Raw genomic sequence first — 10,579 nt, forward strand, 5'->3', positions numbered from 1 at the left:
ATATTTTCCAATGGGGGTCCCTGTCATATATTTTCTAATGGGGGTCCCTGTCATATATTTTCTAATGGGGGTCCCTGTCATATATTTTCTAATGGGGGTCCCTGTCATATATTTTCTAATGGGGGTCCCTGTCATATATCTTCTTATGGGGGTCCCTGTCATATATTTTCTAATGGGGGTCCCTGGCCTATATTTTCTTATGGGGGTCCCTGGCCTATATTTTCCAATGGGGGTCCCTGTCATATATTTTCTAATGGGGGTCCCTGTCATATATTTTCTAATGGGGGTCCCTGTCATATATTTTCTAATGGGGGTCCCTGGCCTATATTTTCTAATGGGGGTCCCTGTCATATATTTTCTTATGGGGGTCCCTGGCCTATATTTTCTAATGGGGGTCCCTGTCATATATTTTCTAATGGGGGTCCCTGTCATATATTTTCTAATGGGGGTCCCTGTCATATCTTTTCCAATGGGGGTCCCTGTCATATATTTTCTAATGGGGTCCCTGTCATATATTTTCTAATGGGGGTCCCTGTCATATATTTTCTTATGGGGGTCCCTGTCATATATTTTCTTATGGGGGTCCTTGTCATATATTTTCTAATGGGGGTCCCTGTCATATATTTTCTAATGGGGGTCCCTGTCATATATTTTCTTATGGGGGTCCCTGTCATATATTTTCTTATGGGGGTCCTTGTCATATATTTTCTAATGGGGGTCCCTGTCATATATTTTCTAATGGGGGTCCCTGTCATATATTTTCTTATGGGGGTCCCTGTCATATATTTTCTTATGGGGGTCCTTGTCATATATTTTCTAATGGGGGTCCCTGTCATATATTTTCTTATGGGGGTCCTTGTCATATATTTTCTAATGGGGGTCCCTGTCATATATTTTCTAATGGGGGTCCCTGTCATATATTTTCTTATGGGGGTCCTTGTCATATATTTTCTTATGGGGGTCCCTGTCATATATTTTCTAATGGGGGTCCCTGTCATATATTTTCTTATGGGGGTCCCTGTCATATATTTTCTAATGGGGGTCCCTGTCATATATTTTCTTATGGGGTCCCTGGCCTATATTTTCTAATGGGGGTCCCTGTCATATATTTTCTAATGGGGGTCCCTGTCCTACATTTTCTAATGGGGGTCCCTGGCCTATATTTTCTAATGGGGGTCCCTGTCATATATTTTCTAATGGGGGTCCCTGGCCTATATTTTCTTATGGGGGTCCCTGTCATATATTTTCTAATGGGGGTCCCTGTCATATATTTTCTAATGGGGGTCCCTGGCCTATATTTTCTAATGGGGGTCCCTGTCATATATTTTCTAATGGGGGTCCCTGTCATATATTTTCTAATGGGGGTCCCTGGCCTATATTTTCTAATGGGGGTCCCTGTCATATATTTTCTTATGGGGGTCCCTGGCCTATATTTTCTAATGGGGGTCCCTGTCATATATTTTCTAATGGGGGTCCCTGTCATATATTTTCTAATGGGGGTCCCTGGCCTATATTTTCTTATGGGGGTCCCTGTCATATATTATCTAATGGGGGTCCCTGTCATATATTTTCTTATGGGGGTCCCTGGCCTATATTTTCTAATGGGGGTCCCTGTCATATATTTTCTTATGGGGGTCCCTGTCATATATTTTCTAATGGGGGTCCCTGTCATATATTTTCTAATGGGGGTCCCTGTCATATATTTTCTAATGGGGGTCCCTGTCATATATTTTCTTATGGGGGTCCCTGGCCTATATTTTCTAATGGGGGTCCCTGTCATATATTTTCTAATGGGGGTCCCTGTCATATATTTTCTAATGGGGGTCCCTGGCCTATATTTTCTTATGGGGGTCCCTGTCATATATTTTCTAATGGGGGTCCCTGTCATATATTTTCTTATGGGGGTCCCTGGCCTATATTTTCTAATGGGGGTCCCTGTCATATATTTTCTAATGGGGGTCCCTGGCCTATATTTTCTAATGGGGGTCCCTGTCATATATTTTCTTATGGGGGTCCCTGTCATATATTTTCTAATGGGGGTCCCTGTCATATATTTTCTAATGGGGGTCCCTGTCATATATTTTCTAATGGGGGTCCCTGTCATATATTTTCTGGTGACGGTGTTGACGTGAGTCTCAGTGGCCAATGAGGTGTCTACGTATATATGCAAATGTGTCCTGGTGGCCAATGAGGCGTCTACGTATTTATGCAAATGAGTGGCCAATGAGGCGTCTACGTATTTATGCAAATGAGTCCTGGTGGCCAATGAGGTGTCTACGTATTTATGCAAATTAGTCCCAGTGGCCAATGAGGCGTCTACGTATTTATGCAAATGAGTCCCAGTGGCCAATGAGGCGTCTACGTATTTATGCAAATGAGTCCCGGTGGCCAATGAGGCGTCACTTGAGGTTTCACTGTATTGTTTACATGTTGTTTACTTTTGATCTGAGAACCAAGTCAGGAGGAGAGGTGTGTGTGTGTGTGTGTGTGTGTGTGTGTGTGTGTGTGTGTGTGTGTGTGTGTGTGTGTGTGTGTGTGTGTGTGTGTGTGTGCACGTTCATATATTAATGATGTTAGATATCTAGATTTATGTTTTTTCATAAACTTTGTGACGTTTATTTTCCATGACAGATATAGAAGAAGAGGACCAGTAAACGTGCAGAGATGACCTCATCTTCAGGTTAACCAATCAAATATGATAATATTGTACTGAATAATTACAATTCTAAATTAATATGAGATAATGTACGACTATTTATCTTTTATTTTCAGGCTCCAGTAAAAAACCCTCGGAGATGAGAATTACTCTTCTGGGAGCTAAAAGTTCAGGGAAGAGGTCAATAGGAAACACCATCCTGGGTTCAGAATCAGAGCAGTTTGAGAAGTGTGAGAAGAGACAGGGAGACGTAGCAGGGAGACATGTTACTGTCGTTGACACTCCAGGATGGTTTAGTAATGACCCTCTAAACATAACACCTGAGCTGATCAAACAGGAGATAGTTCTTAGTTCATCTCTGTGTCCTCCAGGTCCACATGCTCTCCTTCTGGCTATAAGAGCAGATGGGTCATGTAAAGCTGATAGGTATAAAAACATGGAGGATCACATGCAGCTTCTCAGTGAGGCAGTGTGGAATCACACTATGATACTGTTCTCCTGTGGAGACTATCTAGGAGGTAGATCCATTGAGCAGTTCATTGAGAGTGAAGGAGAGGCCCTCAAGAGGCTTGTAGAGAAATGTGGGAACAGGTATCATGTCTTCAACAATAAGAACAGATGTGATGACACTCAGGTCACAGAGCTGTTAGACAAGATAGAGGAGATGGTGGCAGGAGAGAAAGGAGGCTGTTTTGAGATAGACAGAAGAGTGTTAGAGGAGACTGAGAAGAAAAGGAGAACCCAGGATGAGGGAGCAACACGACGACAGATGAAGGTGAAGAAAGAACGAGAGAGCATCAGGTCAAAGATGGGTATGCATGTTAGCATTATGTTCAATAGAATCATCAAATTGTCAGGATTTAGAAGGCGTTTTTAGAATCGGCCTCAGTCCAAAATGGGTTAATAGATATTATCAATGTCAATATTTCATAATTATAGCACAATTAATAAAAACCAACCCCCCCATCTTGTCTTCAAGGTTCTTCCACGACTCAGCAAATTCTGACAAAGATACAGATCCAGGAAGCAGAGAAATATCTGAAGACTGTGAGGGAAGAGTTCATTTACAGAGTCTCAGATTCCAATCTGAAATCTCTAATGGACAGACTTTTGAGTAAGAACATAATCAATGACATGGAGATGGAGGAAAAAGGAGGGGAAAAAGTCAGGGCAGACAAAGCACGGGGACTTATTGACATGGTGAGGAACAAGGGAAAAGATGCAAGTTCAGAAATGATTGACATCCTTCAACAGCTGGACCCTAACCTTAGTAAACTCCTGCATGATTATTACATCACCCTCCAGGAGGAAAACGCCCAGGCCGAAAAGATGATTCAGAGGGACAGTGAGGAGTGGAAACACAAGGAAGAGCAGGAGATGAGGGAGAAGTTAGAGAAGGAGCTTAAGGAGTCTCTGAAGGGGAAAGAGAAAATCATCCAAGAGCTTAAGGCACACATCAGTGAGATTGAGGATAAACTGGCTGACCTGGAGAAAAGAAAGGAGGAGGAGAGGTATGGAGAGAAGAAAAGAGAGCTGGAAGAAGAGCTGAGGAGGGAGTCTGAGAGAAAAGAGAAGTTGAAGAGAAAGCTGGTGAAGATTAAAGAGGAGAGAGAGAGCAAGAAGAGAGAGATGGAGGAGAGACACAGGCAGGCACTAGAGGAGATGAGAAAGGTATATGAAGACAGGGCGTTAGGAGAGAGAGACCTGATGAAGAGAATTCTTCCTGAGATGGTCAGCAACACCATGACCTCAAAGATAAATATGCAGAGAGAGTTTGAGAGACAGCTGGAGGAGAAGAACAGAGAGGTGACAGGCCTGAGAGAAGAGTTGTTAGCGAAGGAGGAGGTTGAGAGACAGCTGGAGGAGAAGAACAGAGAGGTGACGGGCCTGAGAGAAGAGTTGTTAGCGAAGGAGGAGGTTCAGATGCAGAGAGAGTTTGAGAGACAGCTGGAGGAGAAGAACAGAGAGGTGACAGGCCTGAGAGAAGAGTTGTTGTTTTGTTGTTATGTTTTTTGTTTCTTTTCTGTTCTGTTCTGTCTTGTTCCTGTTAACGGTTTCGTCTTGTCTTTATTTGTTCTTTTTGTTTTGTTTTTTCTGTTGTTTGTGAAGTAAATTAACTATAAAGGAAATGTGTTTTCTTCCTATACAACCAATGAACTCTAAAGGAAATGTGTTTTCTTCCTATACAACCAATGAACTCTAAAGGAAATGTGTTTTCTTTCTATACAACCAATGAACTCTAAAGGAAATGTGTTTTCTTCCTATACAACCAAACATGAGACTTGACTTGAGAATACTTAGACTAAAACTGAAGAAGAAAGTCGGAGGCAGACAGGCAGGCAACGTTGTTTCGGAGTTCAGAGTTTGATTTATTTTCAGAGTACAGACTCAACATCCATCATGCTCCAGCCACCCAGAGTACAGACTCAACATCCATCATGCTCCAGCCACCCAGAGTACAGACTCAACATCCATCATGCTCCAGCCACCCAGAGTACAGACTCAACATCCATCATGCTCCAGCCACCCAGAGTACAGACTCAACATCCATCATGCTCCAGCCACCCAGAGTACAGACTCAACATCCATCATGCTCCAGCCACCCAGAGTACAGACTCAACATCCATCATGCTCCAGCCACCCAGAGTACAGACTCAACATCCATCATGCTCCAGCCACCCAGAGTACAGACTCAACATCCATCATGCTCCAGCCACCCACCAGCCTGGCGGCTAGTGGGAACCAACGCATATACAGTACATCTTAGTTGGGTCTTTATACAGTCTAGCACAGAGACAACAATGGAAGGGTGGGCTCCATCCCAACCCCATGACGTTTAACCTATTTTGACCTGAGATCAGATTCTAAAAATGTCTTCTACATCCTGACAGTTTTCTGAAAAAGCTATGTTTCTATGTCAGTCGTTCTTCGATTTTCAAAAATAGCAGATCTACAAGCTCGTAGCGCGCCACTCGGTGGCGCGCTATGAGCTTGTAGATCTGCTATTTTTCAATAGCTAAAGCATAACATAATGCTAACACCAAAAGGGGTTCCCGCCCAAAATGGGTTAAACTAAGTGGTCAAACATCTCCATATAAGGTATTGTCACAGTAGGACCCCTGGCCATTTGCTCACTATCAGCAAGCTAGATCTATTTAGCATAATAGAATGACAGCTGAGGACCCCTGCAGCTGCCCAAACTAGGTGTTGGTCAGAGCAGCTCAAGTTATTTTAGGGGAGACAACTTAACGTTATACTTTAGTTTAAAACAGTTATTTATGCTATATTAACGAATTGTGGTTCCATAATATACATCATTTGCTTTGTTGTATTATTTCACCTATGCAAGCCATTGCTAGAAGGGTAGGTAGGCACAATAAGCTAAGGCTTCAGCCTATACCTTTTTGGTCAATGTTTATTTTGCAAAAAAAATGCAGGCACTGTATTAATCTGTTTTTCCTTTTTTTAATGACCAAAATAAATAAACTGAACTGATGCAGATGCAGAGAGAGATGAAGATGCAGAGAGAGATGCATTTATATATTCTGAGAGATTTATATTCTGACTCAGACATCAAAGTACAGGGTATGTTTACTATTCTGACTCAGACGTCAAAGTACAGGGTATGTTTACTATTCTGACTCAGACGTCAAAGCACAGGGTATGTTTACTATTCTGACTCAGACGTCAAAGTACAGGGTATGTTTACGTATTCTGACTCAGACGTCAAAGCACAGGGTATGTTTACTATTCTGACTCAGACGTCAAAGTACAGGGTATGTTTACTATTCTGACTCAGACGTCAAAGCACAGGGTATGTTTACTATTCTGACTCAGACGTCAAAGTACAGGGTATGTTTACTATTCTGACTCAGAAGTCAAAGTACAGGGTAATAGGGTATGTTTACTATTCTGACTCAGACGTCAAAGTACAGGGTATGTTTACTATTCTGACTCAGACGTCAAAGTACAGGGTATGTTTACTATTCTGACTCAGACGTCAAAGTACAGGGTATGTTTACGTATTCTGACTCAGACGTCAAAGCACAGGGTATGTTTACTATTCTGACTCAGACGTCAAAGTACAGGGTATGTTTACTATTCTGACTCAGACGTCAAAGCACAGGGTATGTTTACTATTCTGACTCAGACGTCAAAGCACAGGGTATGTTTAAGTATTCTGACTCAGACGTCTGGCTCGAGTGTCTATTCTGCGTTGTGTTCACCTCTGCCGTTGTTACGGAACATTTTCATGATGATTTGACTCTTGCAAAAGCAACTGCTGACTATTTTGTACGTATGCATTTTGATGCAATGTTTTTAGTTCCATGTAGTTATTATTACCATTTGGACTTGATATACTGTATTATTATTATTTTTATTTAAGATTTTACTTAATGTCATTTTGTACAGCTCCAATAAATATACATGATTGACAGTTTGCCTCTAGTATTACGGTAGACACAGAATTATGTGCAAAAAGCATGGAATACGGTGTATATTACAGGAAACTCCCGTTAAACTTTACAACAAACTCCGGTAAACTCCCAAATTGTACCATCACACCTGTATATTACCGTATATTAACTGTATATGCTGCTAAACTTGAGGTTTACGAGCAAAATACAGTGTCCATAATTGCCTGTTAACTCCACTTTTCATCCACTAAATGAATTCAGAGGACTACAATATCCACTAAATTAATTCAGAGGACTAAAATATCCACTAAATGAATTCAGAGGACTACAATATCCACTAAATTAATTCAGAGAACTAAAATATACACTAAATGAATTCAGAGGACTACAATATCCACTAAATGAATTCAGAGGACTACAATATCCACTAAATTAATTCAGAGGACTACAATATCCACTAAATTAATTCAGAGGACTACAATATCCACTAAATTAATTCAGAGAACTACAATATCCACTAAATGAATTCAGAGGACTACAATATCCACTAAATTAATTCAGAGAACTACAATATCCACTAAATGAATTCAGAGAACTACAATATCCACTAAATTAATTCAGAGAACTACAATATCCACTAAATTAATTCAGAGAACTACAATATCCACTAAATTAATTCAGAGAACTACAATATCCACTAAATTAATTCAGACTTGACGGGAATGTAACAGAATGTCAGATCTAATATGAACATTATAATTCTGTGAATAATGTAATGTGATCAGCAGTGTTGATAAGGCCGAAGTATGAAACTAAATGACATATAGGTACAACAGAGATGTGAACTATATGCTTATATGAGAGTTTGAAGTAATTGTTTTATGTAACACGTGACATCTGCATTTCAGTTTGGTTGCAATTGCCCTTTAAAGTCCCCATGAGGGCCCCTGGGCCACACATTTTTGTGTTTATTTTATTTTTTTAAAGGACCAAGCAGTCCTTTAAAATAATGGTCCATTATTGTTATTGTCTCTTTTTTTCTTAATCTCCTTCTCCTTCTCCTTCCGTGTGTGTGCGCGTGCATGCATGTGTGTGTGTGTGTGTGTGTGTGTGTACGTGCGAACGCACGTGCGCCGCGTACCTCCAGACAGCGTTGAGGCGAGGGCATCAGCGTGGTCTTCAGTTGGGCGGTGTCCACCTGCAGCAGGCCCAGGTGCATTGTGGGTAGCATGTCCAGGGTGTCTCTGTGCTGGCTGTGGTAGCGCTGCAGAGTGGAGCGGAAGAAACTCACATCTGGAAAGAAGACAGGTTCAAGGTCACCTGACTATAGAAGAACCTCACATCTGGAAAGAAGACAGGTTCAAGGTCACCTGACTATAGAAGAACCTCATGTCTGGAAAGAAGACAGGTTCAAGGTCACCTGACTATAGAAGAACCTCATGTCTGGAAAGAAGACAGGTTCAAGGTCACCTGACTATAGAAGAACCTCACGTCTGGAAAGAAGACAGGTTCAAGGTCACCTGACTATAGAAGAACCTCACGTCTGGAAAGAAGACAGGTTCAAGGTCACCTGACTATAGAAGAACCTCACGTCTGGAAAGAAGACAGGTTCAAGGTCACCTGACTATAGAAGAACCTCATGTCTGGAAAGAAGACAGGTTCAAGGTCACCTGACTATAGAAGAACCTCATGTCTGGAAAGAAGACAGGTTCAAGGTCACCTGACTATAGAAGAACCTCATGTCTGGAAATAAGACAGGTTCAAGGTCACCTTCGGGGGCCGCGCGTTTAGGGTAAACGCGCGGCCCGCGCGTGCGTTTTTTAAAATAGGACTGGACCTAAATTAAACGCACGCGCGGGGGTAAACGCGCGTGTTTTGTGTGAGAAAAGCCTGGTGTAGCTTGGCCGTTAGACGTTTGCGCGGGACTCAAACTAGTGAAAATAGCAGATCTACAAGCTCACAACGTGTCGTTTCGCGCCACATTGTGAGCTTGTAGATCTGCTATTTTCGCTATACTTCTTAAACATTTGTTTAAACAGCATCAGTACTGTGTCATCAGTGTAACCATGGCGACAGCATCAGTACTGTAGCATCAGTGTAACCATGGCGACAGCATCATTACTGTAGCATCAGTGTAACCATGGCGACAGCATCAGTACTGTAGCATCAGTGTAACCATGGCGACAGCATCAGTACTGTAGCATCAGTGTAACCATGGCGACAGCATCATTACTGTAGCATCAGTGTAACCATGGCGACAGCATCAGTACTGTAGCATCAGTGTAACCATGGCGACAGCATCAGTACTGTAGCATCAGTGTAACCATGGCGACAGCATCAGTACTGTGTCATCAGTGTAACAGCATCAGCACCGTACCGTGTTCCTGTGACATCATGGCGTCCAGGTCCAGTGAGTCGTTGTGGTTGTAGAACATAGTGTTGCTATGGTAACAGCATCAGCACCGTACCGTGTTCCTGTGACATCATGGCGTTCAGGTCCAGTGAGTCGTTGTGGTTGTAGAACACAGTGTAACCATGGTAACCGTACCGTGTTCCTGTGACATCATGGCGTCCAGGTCCAGTGAGTCGTTGTGGTTGTAGAACACAGTGTAACCATGGTAACCGTACCGTGTTCCTGTGACATCATGGCGTCCAGGTCCAGTGAGTCGTTGTGGTTGTAGAACAGCCTGAAGCGTTGGAAGCTCTCTGCGTAGGCGTCGGCCGACTCGAAGCTCACCTGCAGAGAATGCTGAGAGCGGGAGAAATGACATCATCATCAATACCTTTACTGTGTGTGGAAGCAATGACATCATCCTTTACTGTGTGGAAGCAATGACATCATCCTTTACTGTGTGAAGCAATGACATCATCCTTTACTGTGTGTGGAAGCAATGACATCATCCTTTAATGTGTGTGGAAGCAATGACATCATCCTTTACTGTGTGTGGAAGCAATTACATCATCCTTTACTGTGTGTGGAAGCAATGACATCATCCTTTACTGTGTGTGGAAGCAATGACATCATCCTTTACTGTGTGTGGAAGCAATGACATCATCCTTTACTGTGTGTGGAAGCAATGACATCATCCTTTACTGTGTGTGGAAGCAATGACATCATCCTTTACTGTGTGTGGAAGCAATGACATCATCCTTTACTGTGTGTGGAAGCAATGACATCATCCTTTACTGTGTGTGGAAGCAATGACATCATCCTTTACTGTGTGTGGAAGCAATGACATCATCCATTACTTAACCCATGTAGACCTGAGGACGATTCTACAAATATATTCTAAACCCTGACAGTTTTCTGAAAAATGTTTCTGTCAGTGGTTCTCAAACATTTTCATGTCAAGGACCCCCAGAATTATATGTAATTGGCCGCCGACCCCCATCTGAAAATATGCTGTTCCAGGCACCCCCTCCCCAGAAGCAAAGATTTGAGTTAAAAACGTTTGCATTCAAAGATTTGTGCCACAGTTTCACAAGTTTTCAAAAATAGCAGACC

General features: G+C 42.3%; 2 protein-coding genes across 2 annotated transcripts in view; one reads left to right on the plus strand and one right to left on the minus strand.

Annotated features, from left to right (window-relative positions):
- LOC306941728 (dynein axonemal heavy chain 6-like) overlaps positions 1-9,492 on the minus strand; it is a 45,269-nt gene extending 35,777 nt beyond the window's left edge. Inside the window, exons 1-2 of the mRNA XM_079527364.1 lie at positions 9,452-9,492; positions 8,216-8,367 (exon numbers count right to left, since the gene is read on the minus strand). Coding sequence (XP_079383490.1) covers positions 8,216-8,367; positions 9,452-9,470 — 171 coding nt within the window. The 5' untranslated portion in view covers positions 9,471-9,492. The remainder of the gene's footprint in view (positions 1-8,215; positions 8,368-9,451) is intronic.
- On the plus strand, positions 3,093-5,392 carry LOC306942595 (uncharacterized protein; the record flags this gene model as incomplete). The annotated part of the gene is made up of 4 exons (XM_079528602.1): positions 3,093-3,468; positions 3,636-4,501; positions 4,574-4,644; positions 5,218-5,392. The coding sequence occupies 4 exons, from the start codon at positions 3,093-3,095 to the stop codon at positions 5,390-5,392; spliced, it is 1,488 nt and encodes a 495-aa protein (XP_079384728.1).
- Positions 9,493-10,579: the final 1,087 nt, after the last annotated feature.

The sequence above is a fragment of the Electrona antarctica genome (genome assembly GCF_951216825.1).
Source record: "Electrona antarctica genome assembly, chromosome: 18".
NCBI classification, from domain to species: domain Eukaryota; kingdom Metazoa; phylum Chordata; class Actinopteri; order Myctophiformes; family Myctophidae; genus Electrona; species Electrona antarctica.